Raw genomic sequence first — 22,969 nt, 5'->3', positions numbered from 1 at the left:
ACGTATAAAGAAAACACATAAGCGCATACCTGTAAAAATGCATATATACACTTAAGTGTTATCCCAGGAAAAAGAATCCAGAAAGGCTTACCACCTTCTTCTGAGCGAATACTAAATTATCCTGGAAAACCTTACGGGAGTGATAGATGCATCTCTGTGATAGATTCCCCCATGAAGCCATTGGTCTGTTCCGAGCAGAGCTAGACTTACAAAGCCACTTGTCAATGAAAGGGATGCTCGCAACACAGATAGCTGCAGGGAATGTGTGTGTCACTTACCCGCACGTTCTGTACGTGAACACAATGAAACTCTCTTCATCAGTTCTCTCCACAAACGTCACACAAGTATGTTTCTCCCAGTGCCTCATCGCTTGCTTAAAGATAGCTCTTTGGGTTCCTGAAAAAGAAATCCAAGAGCAGCAAACAGTGAAGCCTTGGCTTTCAGGAAAATCTCTAATGGACTTCATCTGGATAGGGGAACAGTCAATCTTCCTAATGGTCAATGGTATACCTGTAGGAATCTGGGACCCACTTCCTACTACAGCACTAACTCACTGCATCCTTTTCTCACCCTGTGCTTGATGAATTCATTGCTCCAACTAAACAGGTAGAAAACCTGGTTAAGCACATCAAGTATTTCTGCGTACAAGAAATGTCACCGCACCAGGTAGAGGTCATTCTGGCAGAGCTGCTGAGCGTCCTGATCTACTCAGTAGCATGCCGAAGTTGCTTTCATGACATAATGTAACACGACCACATCGAGCTTTCAAGAACCAGGAATCTCATGAGTGCTACAGAAGCTTCACAAAACTAAGGCAAAGCTATCATCAATCTTTCAAATCAGAAGTAAAATCTATGTGGGAAATAGAAGCAGACTCAGGGCAGTGTAAGAAGATGTAGAGATACACTGCTGCTCACTGCTTGAATGGAGGGACATACAGCCTCTGGTACACACTGGGCTGCAGAGCAAGTCATCACTCTCAGAAGGAACTAGAGAGGAGGGAAAGGCCAGAAGTACATCAGAAAGACAAAAGGAATACAGAGAGGAGCTCCAGGGTGGGATTAAGCTGAGGCAAAACACCAATCGGAACACAGGAGAGAACCGTGCTATGGTGAGAGCTGCTTCTTACACAGTCACCCAAATGGAAGGATGGCGTTACCTACTCCAGACTGGTTAGGGCAGTAGGAAACACATAACAAAGAGAAGACTTTCTCATCACACCCTCAGGGCTGGAGATGGCTGTTCTCTGACAAATGTGGAGGGACAGCGGTGGCTAGCAGGCTACTCAATATTCTGCCAGGCTGCATAAGCCTCTCTTTCTGTAGGAGGAGAACAGACCCTTCCCACTGGGCTTCACGGACTCCTGACAGCAGCATGAGTGCCCAAATGAGACAAGGTCTGGATTAACATGTTAAAGAGATCTTGAAGATCACTGCAAATTAGCAGGAGGAGCAGGACCAGAAAGGCAAACCTACACTGTACAGCTGTGATTCACAAACTGCCCTTTGCTGCTGAGACAAAGTACATTGCAGCCCAATGTACTTTTGATCTAAGTGTGAGATGGTGGAGGCAGCATTGAGGGGACACGAGACAGGAAAGAGTTGGCTGCAGTGAAACGAGAGCATTTCTTATCCATAAGTCAAAGAAACCAATCCCGTGGGGAACCCCTGAACTACAGAGAGGCGGGATCAAAGCAAGTTGGCAGTTTGCTTCACACGAGAGACTTGCAAGAGATCTGCTGTGCTCCAAGAGACATTTTAGCTTGGACAGTGCCAAAGAGATGCTATAAATATCCTAAAAAGGATACTTTGGAGAGCTCCTCATCTACCATGGGACCTAGCTCACCATTCCTCGCCCTTACATAGCTAGAGGAGACCCTGAAGTCTGGTGCCCAGAAAACAGCAGGTGAGAAGCAGAGCGCACAGGGAAAGTGAGGATTCAAAAAGCAACCCAGTGTACTCCTGCTTCTGCTCTTCCCATAGCAGAGAAGATCCCTTTCTAGAAACACAAGGTATGAGTGCAGCTCACAGATGCTGACCCCTGAAGCAATCAATAAAGTAACTGAGTCACTCAATTATTTTTTGGACTCCAAGAAAAGAACCATCTCACCTCACACTTCAGTCTCAGGCTTCCACAGCGCACAGTTTGTTGTGCAACCATATGCCCACCCTGCCTCAGGAGAGAGGCTCCCAAGGACCTGAGTAATTTGTGGGAAAACTCTGCTCCCAAGATTCCCACTCATTTTGAGGCACTCACCCCTGAGCAAACAGGGAGCAACGTTTTCACTACTGACCAGTGAAATTTCCTCCGATCACATAGGGGATGACCCCCCCTGGCCAGATCCTCTCAGCCCTGGATGTGGTTGCCCTGCGCACTCTGGGAGAGGAGTGTGTATCCATCCCAGACTCATCTTTATATTCCTTCATCTTCGGTCTCCTTGCAAGCGTTGTGTTCTGCCTGCCGTCTGCAAGACAGAGTGGCAATACTGTTTAAATCCTCTTTAGTTCCACGTGCAGCCCTCAGGTAATACCCTGGAGCTTCAGGAAAAGAAAAACAGAAAAAGCAAGATGTTAATCCAAACCAGAAGCCACAGTCAGATTTGCCAGTGATTTGTTTGGGACTTAGACAGTTAATCTGTAGCAACCTGGCCCTTCATGTCTTGGAGCCTCCCTATGCACTATGCCAAACTTATTCTCCCAGAAACCTATAAAGGGACACCCCTACTGTCTCTAGCCACCCACCCTCTCCAACAGCAAGTCCACAGATGGGGACACAGTACTTAAACAAGGAGAATGGGAGGAGGGAGGTCAAACTAGCCCAGATGTCACAGTGTATCCTTAACCTGCCCTACTCCAGACCACCAGAGAAAGGTTTATTCTGCCAGGGCTAGCTTCACAACAGCAACAACTACTCATTCGAGTTGGCCTTGGAAGAAGACAACAGGCCCCTAAGACTGAAATCTATACTAGAGGTTGAAAAGTGTTATGTAAATGTGTTTGTTTTCACGTGTTGGGTCTCAGGTGGTTTGCAAACATACACAGACCAGACAGTCTCTGCTAGGGAAGGGATACTTAGGGCAGAAAAGCTGAGGCATTCTATACTTAGCTCAAATCTCCATCCATGCTCAATCCCTTCATTTTAATGAAAAGAAGCAAAAAACATAAAAGGAAAAACAGAACATGTACCTTATTTCTTGCTAAAAAAGAAGAGGTGCCCTGGCTGTATGCTGGTCAGTGCCAGACATAAAACCTGCCTGAGGATTCATGCAGGCTCTCAGGCAAGACCTGTATCTGTCCTGCTGCAGCTCGGATTAGACCTGGTTTCACCTTCATGAGTTGCATTTTTAACGTGGTACAGGTCTGACCAAACAGAAAATACGCTCTGCTGAAAGCTTTCTGGCTGCTCACCCTCTGTTTGCTGTGGCATGGGTTACTCCAATTCGCAAAGCAGCCTTAGTCCATCTGGGCTTTACTAGCACGTGCAAAGACCGTGTAGCCACCATTTCTTAGATAAGCTGCCTATATCTCACAGCAAACCCACCAGCCAGACCTGGGCAAAGGAGTAGTAGAATGCAGGGGTTGCTACACCTGCAGACCATGCTGGCCTAAAGGGAACTCCATCCTCCCTTGGAGACACAGCACTGCTGGCAGTGGCTCCTCCAGTGCTGGTGGGCCTCTCCAAAGCTCCAAGAAAATTCTAGTTGTGGTCTTGTGATCAATATAGAAATCGGCAAGACTGGCAGCAGCTTTGCTTACCAGGCCAGGGACATGGGCTGCCAGGTTATGCAAAAGCACAAGCCCTGCAGAGACCTTCCTCCACTGGCTAGCGGGGCTACTGGTAGCCTCATCTCCCATTCATCCCTCCAGCAGAAGCACCAGTAAGCAAAGCACTACTGTCAAGGCTGAGGGGATCAAAACAATGGCAAGGAAATTAAGGCAGTGCAGGGGAATGGGAGGGATGAACTTCAAACCCTCCCTCCTGCTGCACCAGGTCCAGCCCTTCCTGCTGTAGGCCCTGCCCTGAGCTGCAAGACAAAGCCTGGAATCTGCCTTTTATTGCTTCTCCTCCTGAGCACCTCCCCAGCAGCAGCATTTCAGAAGCTGCCCCATGCTTAAACACCACGCTCTGGGATTGGGAATTCCCACAATGGAATAAAAGCCACCCTCCCCTTCCATAGGATAGATGCATGTAAAGAGGTAATGCTACAGCATTACAGGGGCCACAACTGGAAGGAAGTCTTGAGAGGGTAGCAGTCTTGTGGATACCCGTCTCTGAATCACATAGTGCTCCCGGGGCTGCCAAAACTCTCCATGATTTTGCATACAGACAGCTCCTGCCAGCAAAACCAAGTGAGGAGTCATTTGCCCCCATGTTCTCCTGCAGCCGGTAGGAGACTTCCTACACTGCCTGCAGCCCAGACAGCCTGGCTTTATGGCAACAGCAGCATCAGCCCATCTCTAAGTGAAAACAGGCAGACAGAAACACCAACATAACTTTGCAGGCAGAAACACCTTCTTCAAGCGCTCTTGTCCACTGCATCACTACTCCAGGCCTGCCAAAAGCTCAGGAGACATAAGCAGCTCCAATGAAGGGATACAGCACTGGGCTGTGAACACAGTATTAGCCATGACTGTGAACAGTCCCCCAGGGAACACCCTCCTGCGCGTCTGCCTCAGTGCCTCTGTCTGTCCACGGGAAACAACAATCCCTCCTGCACACAGTGGGTTGCAAACATCTTGTACAGAACAGGGCAGCCTTGCATGAATGCCCGTAAGATCACAGGTCTGCAGTGATCCTGTAAGCAATGCCTTACCTATACGAGTGGGAGAAGCCAACTGCAAAACTTGGCCTGGGTAACAGTCATTCTTCAGGGGAAGAGAAGCTTAAACTGGTTTAGGTGAAACATTCCTATAGCAAGAAGGAGCAGCCTGCCAGCATTACAGTGCTTGCACAGTGTCAAGGCTTTCTTTTTCTCACATTGCTGAGCCCTCTCCACTCGCCAGGTGAGTACATCTGGGATAGGCAAAAAGCTGGGAGAGGATGCAGCTGGGACAGCTGACCCAATTTGGCCAAAAGGATATCCTCATACGTCATCATGCTCAGCAATAAAAACTGTGGGGTTTTGCCTTCCAAAGTAGCCATTACTCAGAAACTAGCTGACCGTCACCCTGCTTATGAACAAGGCTGACCAATTGGCTCTATATCAGTTGGTTCTGGGTTTTTTCTTCCTCCTTTCTTCACTTATTAAACTGTTTTTATCTCAGCCAATGAGTTTTTTCACTTCTGTTCTTTCTGCTGTCTTGCCTATCCTGCTGGAGGAGTGGGATAGTGACAGAGCAGCTCTGTAAGTGCTTGGCTGCTGGCTGGAGTCAACCCACCACACTATACAAGGCACAGCTACCCTTGCAGAGTCTACCAACAGCAACAAATGCAGATGCCTGGGCAAGGCTGGTCTTCAAGGCATAGAGGCACACACATGTACACACGACAAAAAGTGGTTTCACAGGGGATAAAAAAAAGTAAATAAAAGATACCCAAAGGTCTGGGTGGGGTACCACATTACCCTTTTTAACTGCTTTTTGATCAGTTGAAGTGGTATTCTCGCTTGACACAAGAAACTGTTCTCCCAGGCCTCCTGCAAAGGAAAAAGAGCAGAGACACATCTCCTGGTGAGTAAGTAGGATGGCAGAGCTCTGACACAGAAAAGACAGCAGCTGTCAGTGATGCTGTTTGGGGGGCCTCTGGCCACAGAAATTAGCTGCTTTCTCTGTACAGGCAGCAGGGGCTAACAGCCTAATAAAGCTGGGCTCTTTTCCTGGATTTGTTTCCTATCCTACAGTGACACTTTGCAACTCATTACCATCCTGTGCCTTAGTTTCCCCTATACTGAATAGGGAGCATCTTCTCGGGAAGGCTAATTCCACAGAGATTTACTAACCATAGGAACTATACAAAGAGGATGATCTTCACCTTCCACTAAAATGCATATTTCTAGAGTAACTCTCCCATACCCAAAAAGGGTAAAGAAGCAGAGGTATATTCACAACTCATTTTACTGTGGTATTTTTCAATTTCTTAAAATTGTCTAAATGAATACAAAAATTGAAGTCCTTAAGGACTTTGCACCCTTCCATAAATTCTACCCAGAAATCTCCTGATTGTCCCACCAAGGAGCCAGGGCAGGGAGGATGGAATCTCCACTATGACAAGCACGAAACCATATACTTCAAAGGCTCTCAAAGTTTGTTTAGATATCTCTTGCCCAAGTGCAGAAAAATACATATGAACTTCTAAAAATCAGCATCTGGGCATTCAAATAGGTGCAAATCTTCACAATTTAAGTCAGAATCCTACAAGGGAAGGGCCTGGGACATTTCACACTGATTCAGCGTACTTTCTTCAGCCTCTTGGTATACTGTTTACCTGAGCTATGCCAAACAACCTTCCAGGAAGTACTTGAAGTTGCTGCAATAGCTTTCAAATTTTTGCCATCTCTCAAAAGCAGGCTGACCAACAATCAGAGTCTTGAGATCTGAATTCTGTGTAGTACCAGCAGCTGCCAAGTGTGGGGAGGGAGGAAACACTAAGGGATCATTCAGCAGTGAGAGGACCTTCAGAGCAGGGACAGTAGAAGAAAAATGCAGTGAAAGGGACAAAAAAATGGTTAGAAAGCTGGGGAGGGAGAAGAGAAGAACAAGCCTCTTCTTTCTACAGCTGTCTGTCCTCTGGGTTTCCTGGGCTTTCTGTTTTGTGAGGTCCAACTTCAGAACACCACAGAAGCCAGAGAACTGACACGGAGTATGAAAACCTGAGCAACAACCCACTGAACAGTCAACAGATTCAACATGGAAAACCAACCAGCATCTTTTTGGAAGGAAAGCTCTCCATGGTGATCGGTAGTAGGAGGGACAATTAAAAAACTGTGCCTAGATAAGAGCACACAACACAAGACAGAAAGATATAAAACAAATAAAACTGGCATGGACTGCATTCACTGCCTTAAGACAGTGGTGCTGACATCACCACTGTTTTCCCCCTCCCTCATTCCCATTTTGTTATCATGGGTCCCCAGTGAGCAGAAGGGAGGCTGAGCAACCTCTGCAGAGGTAATAGCAAGAGCAAGTTTCTATAGTCTTGGTGGCAAGGTAAATCACAAAATGCATGGTCAACCACCATACGCAAAAAGGGAGATACTGTTAGTCATACAGTACTGCTAGACGCCATGCAGACTCTTCCACATGCCATGTAGAACACTTTCAAGACAGCTGGACATCTTCCAGACCTGAATCAGTCTTGCTCTGCCAGCTAGAAAACTCTCCTTTTGCTCTGGAGCTGGTTTCTCATATACCTTTCTCCAGCCCTTCCAAGGAGGCAAGGTCAGGGGAAAAGCGAGATCTCTGAAACCTTGGGGGAGGATGAGTGTGGTATCAAATTCTACCTCTCCAACATAACTAATTAGAATATCATGAAAAGGATGATGAAAGACAGCAATAAAATGAACCAGAGACAAGTAAAATACTCAGGCTTTCAGCTGATCATAGGTTAAAGCTTCCTAGTCCAAGAGACGCACTAAATCAGGGGATTGTCTCCCAAAGGAAGTGCCATAATTTACCAGAGCTTGACTGGACAAAAGCCACTAGATGTGTGAATAGAAACAAGCCTGATTCAACAAGATGGATTGCTCTGAACTCTATCGCTCTTTTCCAGCCTCAATGTCCCATCCTAAGATTTCCCTTTGTTTTCTTTCATGCCCAGTCCTCATCACTTCCTTAAGCCCAAGCTCAAGAAAGTTACTCTCCTCAGTTAAATTTTACATCCCCAGGACTTCTCATCCTCCCCAAGTATGCTATTCTTCACACAATACCCCATTCTATTTAAAGTAAACCCCAACCAGCCATAACCAGAATTATTAACGCATGTGGTCTTTGCTGAGGCAAAGGATAATTTCGTATTTCTATATAAATGCAGCTTGCTTCCAGTCACAAACAGATTGCTTCTTAATTGAACTTGGGAGGTGAATTATATGGTGAATTAGGAAAAAAGAACAACTCTGTATTTAATGAATTGTTCTCCTAAGAGGTTACTGTATGGGATTGAATTGCAAATGATGGCACCAAACCCTACAGCCGGGCCCCCTTTCCTGCACCCAAGCTGCTGACCTCTGCTGTGCTGCAGTGTCATTTGCGCAGACCGCTTTTCCAAGCTGTGAGCACATTCTTTCCCAGAGATCAGTGCAAGCCTTGGTTTCTTATGCAAAGGAGACGTCTGAATAAACTAGTGTGACTAATGAAATCTACAACATCTTTGCATATTTTGCCTCATTGTAGCTGATGAAAAGGGAGAGCACTACACAAAGGCCAGATATGGGTGGACAGATATACCGGATATTTTAAAACACTGCTAATCTTACTAGTACAGACAGAGAAGACCCATTCCTTTCTCTTCCACAAGGGTGTTTTTGAATCATACATAAGAATTTTGGAAGATCCTGTTCTCATTTACCTGAGCTTTTAGATATTTCCTACCCTTACAATATCTCAGTATATCCCAAAGATTAAAGTGACCTGACAGTCATTTAGACCTGTCTTCTGATTCCTCCCAAGAGGAGGCTAATGCAGAATACTAGTAAAACACAGATAAGTAATTAACATGCAATAATCAATAAATAAGGAAGCCAAGAAATGCACTTTCCATCTGGAAACAACTGCACATAGGTTTCAGGGAACGTGCAGGTCCTGTTGCCCCTTAACACATCCCTGAAGTTGTACTTCTCTGTCGGACTATTCCAGTGTTACTGCTCCACTAAGTAGACATAAAGATTTGGTCTCAGGTGGATTGAATCTCAGCAGGACTTTTTCTGATGTCTTAAGTCATAGAATCATAGTATCATCAAGGTTGGAAAAGTCCTATAAGATCATCCAGTCTAACTGTCAGCCCAATACCACCATGCCTCCTAAACCAAGTCCTGAAGTGTCATGTCTACAGGTTTTTTGAAAACCTCCAGGGAAGGAGAATCCATCACTTCCCTGTGCAGGCTGTTCCAATGCTTGGCCATTCCTTTGGTAAAGAATTTTTTTCTAATATCCAATCTAAACCTCTCCTGGTGCAACTCGGGGCCATTTCTTCTTGTCCTACCTTAATGTGGAAGAAAGGCCATTTCAAAGCTGGGACATAACCTGGGGGGAAGTGTGATAAAACACATTAAAAATCATTAACAATTTCATCTTCCCTTCTCGTGCCTTAAAACACACCGCCTTCATACTCTCATTTAATACATATGCTAGTCACATGGCACAGCTTAGAAACTGGATTTCAAACAGAGGCTACCACGAAGCATCAACAAAACCAAGAAGCGCAGGTAATGTTAAACAGTCATCACTGTTCAGAGCTTCAGTTCTAGTAAATTCTGTCATATTATGACTATTACATAAGCTTCGGGAGGAATAGGATAAGTCAAACTGGATGTTATATGCTGCTTTTTAACTTCCTCATTAACCACTGGTCAACAACATTTTAGCGTAGAAAAGAAATGCTTTATCACACTGCATTTTCTAACCACAGAGAAAGTGATGATTTTATTAAAACAAGCTCTGTTGGGAAAATGCATTCAGAATGTGGAACAGATGTTTCCCAGAGCTGGTGTAGAGTCTATAGCAAAAATCTTTCATAAATCCCAGGACCCTGGAGATCTGAGCAAATTACTTCAGATAGATCCTTCAGCATTTCCTGTCAGTGGAATGGCTGAAGTTCCCTCAATTTACTTAAAGAAAAATAAATTAAGGAAGAGAAGAATTCTGAACCCCAAATTCCCTACAGGAAACTGCTTTTCATATTCAGAGTAAGCTGACTAGCTGCAATAATTCAGGAGAGTCCCAGGGTCCAGAGGCTTGACAAGCAGATGTGTCATCTAAACATCAGCTCTGCAAATGCTCGTGCAGGGTGAAGATATCAGCCTCCCAGGGAAATTCATGAGAAGAGAAAAGCTAACACAGCTAAGCAAATGCAGGGCTGCCACAAACACGAGCAGCAAAGCACGTAATGCACCAAGCCCTTCTGCTGGCCATCCATGTTTAGAGTGGCACAGCAGGCAGAGCAGAAGTGTAGGCAGCACTGGCCCAGAATTCTTCTCAGGCTGGACGTTAGGAAAAAATTTTTCACAGAAAGGGTCACCGGGCACTGGCAGAGGCTGTCCAGGGAGGTGGTTGAGTCACCTTCCCTGGAGGTGTTTAAAGGACGGGAGGATTAGGTGCTGAGGGGCATGGTTTAGGGATTGTTAGGAATGGTTGGACTCGATGACCCAGTGGGTCCTTTCCAACTTAGTGATTCTATGATTCAATAGCCTATGTTTTCCCTGGGCACCCCCTGCTGTTCTGGAAATGGCAGCAACACTTTATGCTCTAGTGGATCTTCCTTTTAAAGAAGGCACTGCAAAAAAATGGGACAAACTGACCCAACCTCTCTACCAACCTTTCAACCAAGAGCCAATGCTTAAGAAAGCAATGCTCTCTAGAGACAAGAAGGACTGAGAAGACTGGAAGGGGCATTTTCCTGCAGGCTTTAGAAAGTCTTTTCCCTAGGATAAAAAGACAGGCAGATGACAGAGAAAAGAAATCAAAAAGTCAACTGCAACCTGTGTCATGTCACCAATTTCTTCCAGTGACAAAGAGTCCTGGAAGTCCCTGGCTTACAGTTCTTTTACTGACACAAGCAAAAATTAAACTAAAATGAGTACACAAGTACTTCGGCCATGAGCACATCTGCTGTATGGCCACCTCCGCACACACAGTGTGCCACTTTTCCACTCATAGCACATCATCAAAGCAGTAACATGCAGCACCAACTGCCTTTGCATGTTACTAGATTCCCTATCAGATAGATCAAGATCTATTATTAGCAGGTGTCTGCCTCTCCATCACACCCCTCAACTTAACCCCTCAATAGTCCTCCTCCTTTTCCATTTCTGAAAGAAAAGAAAAACCGAAGTGAATTCACAGGTGATAACAAAACTGTAAGAGCTGGCTTGGGTTTGCCCATTACTTTTCTAGCAGGCAGTACACACCCTCCTTCCCACCCCCCTGCTAATATCCCTTTCCCTCTGACCTGCACAGTCTAAGGGCTTCAGCCTCACTCTGCTCTGGGCCCCTTCAGGCACAGCAACACACAGCTCACTGCCTTGTGGCATCCCCCCTGCCCCACTCCAGCTGTGTGCTCCCAGTCAGAGCCCAGGGCTCTCCACAACCTGACCAGACCGCTCCCCCCCACTCAGCCTTCCTAATCCTTTTGTTTTCCCCCCTACCTTGTTTATACTGGATAAAAATTAACTCAAAATGAAAACACTACACTGGAAGATAAATTACATTTGAATGCAATTAAAACTCCTTCCATGGAGCGCATGTGGTGTCAGCACAGAGACTTTTCTTCCAGCTTGCTTTCTTGCACAGATATTCAGCTCCCAATCCTGAAGTTTCTTGGAGAAGCACCTTGGAGTTGAGCACACTAAATAGATATAGCAGAGACATCCCATGTGCCTGGTTACCTACAAGCTCCACCCCAGCTCATTTAAAGGACACCCCAAACTGATTGCCAACAGCAGGGAAACTGAGGCATGAGCCAGTACTGAGGCAGAAGGACAAATAGGGCTTAAAAAGCTTTGGGAGTGCAAGCCAAACATTGCCACTTTTTGGTAGTCTTAGTTCATCTCCAGCCCCAAGGTCCCAGCTCCTTAGTGAAATAGATACCCGAAAAATTCACAGTCGTTAAAGAAGCCGAGGGAGTTGGGGTGATAAGCGACAGAGGAGCTCTCTTCACTCCAGTGCGCTGCCCGCTGAGTGTTGCTGGCAGAGAAATTGTCCCATCCATCCCAGGGACAGCTGCAGTCCGTTGGGGAGGTCAGGTCTCAAATCCACTCTCTGTCACAAACTAACTCCAGGGTTCAGCGACACCTTCAGCTCCAAAAGAAGAGCAGCTAATCCACACCCCTGACACGGCTTTATGCAACTTACACTAGCTTTTTGTGGGACAGCTCTAGGAAGTGAAACAGCAAGATAAGCTGAATATTTCCTTTTGCCTCTGATCTTTGCCCCAGAGAAACTTGTTACCCATTCCCCAGGGCTGTCCAAGTCACCATCTGGCCTCAGAACTACAGCAGCAAACACAGACCAGCGTTTCAGCCTAAAACTAATTTGCTTTCTTTCCCCACTTGACAGCTGAATAAATACTTTGTCCTTGCCATTTGAAAAGGGGAGCCACAGCGAAGGGTTTTTGTGCACTGCAGCTACAAGCACCAGCCTTCTTTCAAATTAGGCCTGAACAAGCAGCTCGAAGTGAACGCATTTATTCCACAAATGTAACCCCTTTCTGTTCACAATCAACCACGAGCAGTTTACAACTTCTTCTAATTTATTTTGTGTTTGCTATTATCCATCAAGCCATTTTGGCTACTGATTGTTTCTTGGATCTGCCAGCTATTTTGCTGAATGGGGTAAGCAACTTCTATTTTGTGGGCACAGCAACATCCCTACTTGAAAGGGGAGAGCCTGAGGGTCAAGGCAGCCAAGCCAGCCTCGCAAAGCGACCATCCTGCAATGACTGCTCTCAGAGCTTTTTAGACTGTACTCTTTCACTGACTGTTTCTGCCTCTAAATCCATTTTCTAAAACACCCTTGGAAATGACAAGGCAGCCTATGTAGCTGAGGCAAATTTTTCAATTTTTTATTTGAGCAAGTATCCAAGGAAAATAGGCATTTGCCCAGCTCTGAAACAAATGCATGATTTAGGCAATTCCACAGTTATTGGCTAAGCACTGTCAAATTTTACAATTAGGGTAATGGATTTAATTTCCAATGTAATTTCCATATGGATAAGCCAATATTCTCAAGTACATTTCCCCAGCATCACAGTTAATTAATATAAAGCTATTTAATAACCTCCACTTAAACACAAAAGACTATTCAGACTCTCCTGGCAAGAGTAAAAGGAACAGCCTCCTAGTGTGTGACACCAGCTGAAGACAAGAGCAAAAGAAAATTTAATTAAGACCAATCAAGAGCAAGACAGTTGCAAACAGAAATCAGATGTTATAAATGCTCTACATAGTGATTATCCCAGATCCTTACAGGGTATAACAATAATGCCACCTACCATCAACTTCCAGGTGCTTGAGATGTGCCCAAGAGTGAACTTAGGGGATGGGGAAAGCAGTACGGCTGGAAGCCAAGACAAAGCGAAGCACGGCAACACTGCTGCAGCTATGCCCAAAGCTGATGGTGGTACCACGTTGAATAGGAAGGAACTATAGAAACAGGCTGCTTGGAAGCACCTTCAATCATGGCATCAACACATATAGTTTCTGCAGGTGTCTTTGGGTACTTAAAGTCAATTGCTCATTAACAAAATCCAAGCAGATTACTTTCTTATGTACAGCATTTGACAGGAGTGATATGGAGTTACTGCCTTCCTGGCTCATGTCTGAAAGAAGCACATGAATTGGACTCACAGGATAAACACAACCAAAGTTTCCACTAAGAAAGAATAAGTGGCAGAGTTTGAAATGGCTGGGGATTTTTGTTTCAACGGAGAAAGCTGTACTGCTTGTGTGGATTAAGTTGAGCAATATTGCAGAGCTCATAAAATCACTAGAAGAAAAACTCTGTAAGACTGAACGTTGGCTGCACAGCAGAAATAAAACCACTTATTTTGACAGACAGGAGGCCATCATCCAGAAAACTTGATTTCAGGGAACAGTGCATTTACAAAACAAATTTTGTGGTGCATATGACTAGCTGCCATCAGGAACCTAGACAAGATTAAAAATTCCACCTTACTCCACGAGGAACAGAGAGCAAGTAGTAGCGCTGCGTCACTCAGGCTGTGCTCTAGCAAGGGCCAGATGGAATCTTCACCTGTTGCTTGGGATTCTCTATGCCCTGCCCTACAGAACCTTTATCACAAGCAAAGGGGAAAGAAGAAAGACTTTATTTCTTTTGAGGTGAGTGAAGCATTTCTCTACTTGTCTCAAGCCAAGTTTGGAACACCACAGCCCACCCACTCTGCGAAGGAACACTGCAAGTCTCACTGCCCAAACTGGTTTTGAAGCAGTGTCATACCGGAAAGACCCCAGTCCAAAGAAAATCAGAGTCTGCACACTTTTTGGTGGGACAGGAGTAAAGGCTCTAGCAACTCTTGTTGCTACTCAGGCACACCACGAACAGCACCTCGCTGCCCAACTTCCCTGCTCCTGACAGCCTCACTGTCCTGACTCAGGGCTGCTTCTCCAATGTTGCAAGGAAGGTCTGTCCTCTTTGCACATATATACCTCTCACACTTTGATGCCTCGACTTGATCAACCCTTCTCCAATCAGGCACAAGACTGGCAGACTCTGTTCCTGTGAGTAGTAAAAGTGCATCCCTAAGACCAGCAATGAGAATGAAAAATACCTCTCATCATTTTCCAAAGACAACTTCAAGGTGGCACTCAGGAATCAAAAAAGAAAAGCATTTGGAGTGAAAATAACAACCCTAAAGATTAGCACTTGCTAGAAGGAGAGTCTTAACTGTGGGGGGAATTATTATTGAAGGTTCATCTACAACAACCAAGGGTCATGGTCCTTCTAAGTAATTATCTTTATGCTGGAGAAAATTAGGCACGTCAGAGAAGGTTGTAATAAGATTGAAAGACCGGGATGGAAGTTAAAAACACAGTATCTGCTTTTCTGCAAAGAGATCGCTGGCTTATTGCACAGAAATGTGGAACTGGGAAAGTGGTTGACTCAGAAAAGCAGTATGAAGCAGAGCACTCTCAGCCCTCGAGGTCTTATCCAACTCTTCCAAAGGGGAGCTGCTGCCTTGCCTTAGCAAACTACAGAACTACAAGAAATTAATTTCATGGTTGTCTGCTCTGGTAAAATCTCTGACTGAATGGACTCAAAAAGGTAAACATTGAGGCTAGCCCTAGGAAAATCACTTCACACGGCTAAACAAACCTCAGCATCAAGACAAGTATCAGGCATTTGACACCTACCTTTCTGCAGTGTGTGCTGAGGCTCCTCTTCCTGTTAAGAGCTGCATGGACTGCAAAGAGACATCCCTAGAGAGCATGTCACGTGTTGTGGAAAACTGAAATGAGGTACACAAACAGATGGACAGAGCCCTCAGACAGGTCTCTTGGAACAAAGACGTCCCTCTACCCACATAAGAGGAAGCAACCTTCACTAAAGATTTCCCAGTGGAAGAGTAGACCCCTGTAGAAAGTCCACAGCTGTGGATTATGTTACAGCACGTATATAGTTATTTGCATTGCTCCTGGCCAGTTATGACCAACACAGCTCAGATTAAGTTAGCACAATCCATAGATATGCTCTAAACCTAAACGAATTAAAGCTTGGGCCCCAGGCAGCCCTGAATCCAGCAAAGCTTAAGTCCACCCCTTCTACCCTGAACCAACTGCCACTACAGCAGAGCACCAAACATGAGTTGCAATAAAAAAGCAACTCCAAGCTTGGCATGCATGTGCCAAGTCAGCCGAATTTAACCATCGTTCCTTCAATTCCATCTATCAGATCTTCCCTTGAATCTCAGTTAGTCATGGTCCAAAATCCCTGCATTTTTGTGGAACTGCATTTTGTACTAATTTAAATTTCACTAGGAACACATCAGTATAATCAAAGAGGACCTGGAAGTAATGTGCAGCACTTCCACCGGCCATAGCCCCTAGACTGAGCATTGTGAAGCAGCAGAAACTCTGCTTGTGACTGCTTCCAGCACCTTAAGCATTCCAGTGGAAGAGAAGTCTCATTCTCCAGCCTGAGGCCAACCAGTACAGCTCTTATGGGAGTCCCACAAGGAAGCCCAGCTCACATGGGTATCAACCGCTTGCCTCAGGAATGTAATCAGAGAAGAGTGAAACATGTTTCAGGGGCCTACAGCCCAATACACATTAATAAAAAGCTGCTATGTAACTTGAAAATCACCGTGGTCAACTTCCCTGTACCATACAGACTTTCAGGCATGCGCTCATACAGGACTGCACATTCTTCTGCTCCCTTCCAGATTTCCTCAAGATTAGCCTCCATACCCCAAAGCACTTTACGCACAGAACATTTAAATCTGGGATTCCTGTGTTGTCATGCTATTAGGAAAAAAAAAAGCTATGACACAGTCCTGAAACAGGAAGAGTCCCATGAAACAAGGTGACCACAGGCATCCCAAAACAAGGAAAAGCAAAGCAGCCTGCTGCAGGTGAAAGCCTGCTGCAGATCTGGTGAAGCAGTGGAGCAGCTGCCTGCACTTTCACAGCATACTCAAGAACAGCAAAGCTGACATATGCCAACACACCAACTCCCTGCTCTTATCAAAAGAAGATTAATGCAGAACTCCTCACTGTCTCATTTGCCAGAGAAGAACAACGTGCATGAATTTGCTGCCAGAGCCTGCAGCTATTTGAGCAGCGTGTTTCCCCTCTGATTTCAGTAGAAATCCTGGGATCAAACCTGCCTGTCCCAGCTGCATTGTTATCTGAAGTATTACCCTAGGCAGCAAAGATGCTTTGTATATCCTTCCTGCCGCTGATTTGAGGCAGTGTGAATGCTGCAACAAGGCCCTCAAGCCATGAGCCTAAAAACTTCTCAGGATCAGAGGCAAAGAAAACCTGTTTTGACTGTTCTTTGAAAAGCTTCTTTGGCGGCAGTGGGATGCAGAGTCAGTGCCTTCAACAGCAACTCCAGCACAGCATGGCATCAGTGAGGGCAGCCAGATTCCTGTGTCTCCTGATCTGCTGGTGCCTAACCCAGAAGAGATAAACTTGCCTTTCTTACTCACAGAGGTGCCTTTCAGGACTAGAAACTGCCTCCACGATAAAAAAAAAATCAGGAAAAGAGGTAATAAATCAGAAAAGTCCTCTTAATCTCTAAAGCTGCCTGAAAAGATTTAAATTAAACCTGTCAGGATTAAATAGGCACATCCTTCCCATGGGCATGGCAAAAAAAAAAAAAAAAAAAAAAAAGAAAAGAGAGAGAGAGAGAGAAAAAAAAAAAAGAAGTCCTTTTCCTCTGTGGCAAACACTTCAGCAAATAAAAAGATAAAGCAAGCACAATCACCTTGCACCAGTGGACTCACTTGGGTCCAAAAGAGAAGTGACACCATGCAGCCTGCCTTTGTACTTTCTTGTTTCCTCACATTTCAAGGCCATCTGAGGGTTCTCAGCAGCACAGGAATCTTAAAAGCTTTGTCTCATGTTAATTTTAGACTAAAAATATATAGTAAAAGTAGATATTTTCACTAAAGCTGGAAAAAAAAAAGTATCGATGAGAAACCTTTCAAAACTGTAAGCTCTGAAAAAAAAATCTTTCATCAAAGTGATTAGGAGGTGGTGAAGCATGGGCTTGCAGAGGATAGTGCTCACTGGCAGATCTCCAGCTACCGGATCCATTTAATTATGTTTTGAACCATTACTATATCTCTGCGGGGTCAGATCCTAAGCATATCCATTTCAACATCACTGCATGAGAATAACTGATTTTCACAGTAAACATAATATCTAAAATTTATATCACAAATACATAGAGACAGAGGTAGCTAATTTAAAATATTTAAACGCAAAGTAAAAACTTCAATTTTTAACAACATCCTTTACTGTTTTTACCTCCCATCTAGCTGCAAAACATTTTTAAGGGGGAGGAAATTTCCTGTTTGGCAGATGTTTAACGTGGCATTACAGATGGTAATAGCAGGATGAATGGTTGACGTGGAAGGCATAATTTGGCCTGCAGAATCTCCAACAATACAAGAGGCAGCAAACAAAAGTAACACAAGCAATTCTCTGAGCTTAGGACCTAAGTTCAAAGGAGAACAGCTAATGGTGGGGGAAAAACAAACACGTTTTTTCCTGGTTTAGAAAATTATAAAAAAATTATCTCAACTTAAAGAAAGGTCAAATTGTGTAACTTCAAACAGTTTTTTTACCAGATCTCTGATGAGATTAAAAATAAGCTTCAGGTAAAGCAGAGCTGAGGTTAAGAGACCTGTGGAAAGGAGCACAGATGTCATATTGCTGGAATTATTTAAAACAGGTTTGGAGGAAAGCCCTTTGGGATAAATCTTCACGAAAATCCTGAAAGAGGCGAGATGAGAAATTAACTAGCTGGTAGTGCTGAGCCTTCTTAGTACATCTTCTGGCTTTCACTCAGAGTTAGTCTGCACTGTTTGCAAATGATTTGTACTAATCCACAGCTCAGAATTTTAACCAAGTCAACACAGATCAACATGCAGACACCTAAAATCTGCTTGTATTAAATGGGTTACACTTAGCTGTGGGCCACCATCATGCCTGTCTTTCCTTCAACAAGGTCTGAAGAAAAACCCACTGAGCATACCGAAGAATGATGTTTGCACACAAGATGTTATTGCAAAGCCTTCAGCAGTTTTCAGCTGCTCAACCTGTGTTCTCCCTGACAAATTCTTGGAAAGGAACCTCCTTTGGAGCAAAGGAGACCGCTCACATGAATGACTACCAGTTCATTATTCCACACTACAGAAGCCTTTAAGTATATAATACATGAGATCCAATTCCCTGTGAAAAGCCAATTCCCTGTATGTCACCACTCACAAAATAATCTAGGCGCATCACAAAGAGACATCCAGACAAAGCCAGAGGGACATCGTTGCTGAAGCTCTGAAGCAAGGTACCAAGGTGGGTACCAAGAAGACAGCTACTCTTATGTGTGAATTCCACATGAGCCACAGAGATCTGAGGCAGTGTCCCACAGAGGGAAGGAACCATGACCCTGACTTTACTAGGAAGACAAAACTACTTGGGAATGAAACACTGTCTCTAATCTGAGAAAATGCTTGGAAACACTGAACTTTAAGGCATTCCATTCTCTCAGAAGCCAAACCAAGAATTCTGCCAATTCAGCAAAATAAAACCCATCCCACTCCCAAGCAAGCTCATAAATCCTGAGGATCCAAACAGCAACCATGGAGTTTCTACAAGTAGGAAATTAATGCAGAAAACCAAGCCTGGTGCGTATACATGCTGTGAAATTAAGCTCAGCACAGACATCTGTGGCAGAATCCAGGCTGTCCTCAGATCAGATTCCCTGCCCCTCTCTCAGGGACCTAGAAGAGGGTATAGCTATCTTTCTAGACAGGATAATGGAAGAAGATGAAGAGGAGAGGCTGAAATGGGAAAGCTTTAAACATCAGTCTCAGCCTTTACAACCCAAGGTAGAGTTTTCACTAAAACGGATCATCACCAGTTAGATCCAGTGGAGAACCATGTCCCATCACCCTTAAGAACATGGAAACCTCATTCTTCCTCCAGAGCCTGACAGCTGCAGCTGCTCCACACAAGCTAGCAGAGTATATGCCTATAAACAGCCCAACAGTGTCAAACGGCACAATTTTCACCTCTTCTCCCAGCCAAACAGCATTTTCTGGGAACAAGGAAACAACACAGAGGAAGAAGAATTTCTGGCCTAATAGTGTGTTCAGCACTGTAGCTCCCAAATACGAAGAGCCTGTGTGTCTGTATATACGTATTAAGTACTTCCTCCACTATACAACTAATCTGATTAACAGCTTTAAGGAAACACTGAAATGTTATAAATTCAAGAGGTCCTATTCATAAAAGGTCTTAGGCTGTTTCTGTACAGAGGTTGCATTCTTTCCACTGGAAATAAAAAAGCAGAGCACAGGATTTTGTCCCAGGGAAGAAAGGGTCCCAATCCCCACCATGCCGAAGTAGACCGCCCTCATACAATTCACATGAGTGTCAAATAAGCACCATGAGAAATCAGCCCTTCCTGCCCCTGTGGAGAGACAGGTTAGCACAGAAATCCCTCTGTGTGTACTCCACAGAAAGCATAACAGTCAGAGGGGCTGCCCATTTATCGGCTTGCGCTTTCAGGGGTGGGAAGACAGGGGGACAACTGAAGCCTGCTGAAGATGAGGACTGGACCAAGTGAATGATGTAACATCACCATTCACCGAATGCAAAGCATTTTATGACGCAACAGCTTTGCCAGGGAAAGACTAGTCCCCAATCACATAACATGAGGCATGAGTGTAAGAGATCAGCATCTGCATTACATGATACAGATGTGGGTTATAAAATTCAGTTTATTTTCCAGATGGTGTGGGTCTGCCACCAGTGCTGAGCAAAACAAATGTGCTAGATATGACAACTGAAAAGGCCATCATCGCAAACTAATACAGGCAAATACTTTCTGGCTTTGATTCCCCAGCAATCTTCTCATTTAACTTCAGGAGCAGACAAAAGGATGTGGAAGAGATGAACACTGCCTGTTCCACTTACTTAGTCCTCATTTTCTGATGTACCTTCTGCTCTGAAGACAGCCTACCCCTAATTACCAGTCACCTGAGAATGTGCTACAGCCCAAAATGTGACATGAACAGGATAAATGAAACAACAGTCCTGGATAATTGCATTTCCAGGGAGCAATCCATAATCTAAAGAATTAGACACCCCTCCTCTACCCAGAATTTCAGCATCTGCATGAGTTTAATCAACTACCTCAACATCATAGAATCACAGAATCATAGAATCATTAAGGTTGGAAAAGACCTCCCAGATCATCCAGTCCAACTGTCAGCCCAACATTATTGTGCCTACTAAACCATGTCCTGAAGAGCCATGTACACATTTTTTTTTTTTAAACACCTTCAGGGATGATGACTCCACCATTTCCCTGAACAGCTTGTTCTAATGCTTGACCACTTTTTCAGTAAAGAAGTATTTCCTAATATCCAGTCTAAACCTCCCCTAATGCAACTTGAGGCCATTTCCGCTCAGTCTGTCAATCGTTACTTGGGAGAAGAGACCAACACCCACCTCACCATAACCTCCTTTCAGGTAGGTGTAGAAAGGGATAAGGTCTATCCTCAGCCTCCTTTTCTCCATGACTGAACAGTTCCAGTTCCCTCAGCCACTCCTGACAGGTCAACACGTGATGTCAGTGATTTCTGTCTCTACCAAACCTTTCATCCTACTTGCTAACCTAACAGTGTATCAGCAGAGAGAGAAAAGAAGTTTGTCCCAACCTGCTCTGTCTCCAGTTCTTCTGGTATATCTCAGAGCTCAGACTTCCAACAATTTCACCCTTGCCAGCATAAAGTGAAGCAACAATACTGCAGAGAGCCTTCAAGCCCTCCAAACCAGTTGCAGGTGCTTCAGAGACTGTTAGAGCTGGAGTCCAGTCAGAGCTACTGAGTCAAGAAACAGCTCTGGTCTGGCACAAGACTGAGCATACATAAATGCTCTGCAGGGGCAGCAATGTAAGGATGTGTTACCCCATCTATTGTCCTTACAGAAAAGCAACACAATTGTTAACCTCCTTCGATTATAGCATCGCTTCAAGGGTAGTCTGTACGCAAGACTGCAGTGGGTTTTACCTAGACAGACTGCTGAAAAAAAAACCCAAGTATTATTTCATTAAGATCATAGATTGCAGAGAAAACGGGGGAGGAGAGTAAGAGTCTTTCTTTCCAAATAAGCAGAAAGACAGTTACTCGTGGAAAGAGACCACTGCCATAAATTTGAAAATCTTCTCCCTCAGACAAGATGGGATTGGCTACATTAAATACAACTCAGTTGTTATTTAGCAAAGCTTGGAGTTGGATCCCATCATCAGTCCCATAACTAAGCTCTGCATGCGCCTCTTTGGCTGTGGGAACAGGCATCACAAGTGAGAGGGAACTCCTTTCTCCAAAGGATAAAACCAGGGGAAAGAAGGCAGTGCAGCCCCCAGGCTGCCCTTACCTGAAGTGTGTCTTGCGTTGCCACCTGAGTGCTTTGTTAAGTCAACAGTTCCGTTTATTTGAAACAGCTTCAGATCATCTTCATCTAAAGCGATATCTCCCCAAAAGGCAGCTGGAGAGAAACAAACTGCAATTAGTCAAGTTCTTATTTTGGAAGGAAAATACCGTTCGGTGCGTAGTCCCTATTGCGCCTAAAAGACTATTACTCAATGGAACAGAAAAGGAGTACAGAGTAGCAGTTTCAAAAGTACAGACAGAGTGGATATTGGTGCAGGTCAGGTGACAGCTTTTAAAATAAGCCACTGTGCAGATTCCACCAAAAGGAGATGGGATGCCTTGTGTTACTCATTGTCATAGCTCTGGCGCTAAGGTGGTGGTGTTCGCTCTTCATTAAAATCTATATGAGTGACAATCACTGGCATTTCCCAAGTTAGTGTGAAGGAGCTAGCTAAGGTGCAGCTCAGATCCCAGCTGAGATGTTGCACCTGCACCATCCCCAAGATAACAATTTTCATAAGACAGGACAGCAGTGAAGCACGCAACCTCGGCAGAGTACATCTAAAAGCTACAGTTGCCAGCCTGCAGGACCCTATAAACACGGTTAGCACTCAGACACACTGCATTGGTCTAAATCCAAGCTGACAGCCAGCCTACTGTTTCCACTTCAGTGGAGAAACACCAGTTATTTGTCCCTTTGTGTATCAGTTACACAGATTTAATTTTGCAGAGCTTTTATTTTTCTAAAAATCCTTGAGTTTCAGCCAGAAGCCATGAAAATAAAGTAAACAAACTGATACCTCAACATTCACGGCTCAGAGAATCAGACTGGAAATCATTTGAGAGGAAATAATGATACTCTGTGAGCATCCTGACCCAGGTGATGCTGCAGTGAATTGTTACCATCTGGGGAATTTGAACAAAATAAACACAGGTGATGAAGCAGTTGTCCAAGTCGAACAGATTTTTCAGAGATAACAGACTACAGAGCTGTTAAAACTCATATAAGAAGTCTGCGTAGGTTGATGAAAAATTGAAAAACAATTAAAAAAAGAGTATATTCATTCGTAGAACAGTTCAAGAGAACTCAAACAGGGAACAATATTGAGTGTCTGCAACAGCGATTAGATCTGCTGGAATAATTTTTTCATCTCTTGTTAGGTTAACAACATTTACATTACTCAGCAAGAAAAAGCAT

At 44.4% G+C, this 22,969-nt stretch overlaps 1 protein-coding gene across 4 annotated transcripts in view; it reads right to left on the bottom strand.

The window, feature by feature from the left end:
- LOC104067984 (tolloid-like protein 2) overlaps window positions 1-22,969 on the bottom strand; it is a 92,822-nt gene that overhangs the window by 38,475 nt on the left and 31,378 nt on the right. For 3 of the 4 annotated variants that reach the window (XM_054070828.1, XM_054070829.1, XM_054070830.1), the window contains exons 2-5: window positions 21,776-21,886; window positions 5,564-5,635; window positions 2,294-2,464; window positions 279-396 (exon numbers count right to left, since the gene is read on the bottom strand). In XM_054070828.1, the coding sequence (XP_053926803.1) occupies window positions 279-396; window positions 2,294-2,464; window positions 5,564-5,635; window positions 21,776-21,886 (472 nt within the window). Of the gene's footprint in view, window positions 1-278; window positions 397-2,293; window positions 2,465-5,534; window positions 5,636-21,775; window positions 21,887-22,969 lie in introns of those variants that run through there. The other variant, XM_009570796.2, reaches the window with a different exon arrangement.

Source organism: Cuculus canorus, chromosome 7 (genome assembly GCF_017976375.1).
Source record: "Cuculus canorus isolate bCucCan1 chromosome 7, bCucCan1.pri, whole genome shotgun sequence".
Classification (NCBI taxonomy): domain Eukaryota; kingdom Metazoa; phylum Chordata; class Aves; order Cuculiformes; family Cuculidae; genus Cuculus; species Cuculus canorus.
This window is presented reverse-complemented; position numbering and strand designations above follow the sequence as displayed.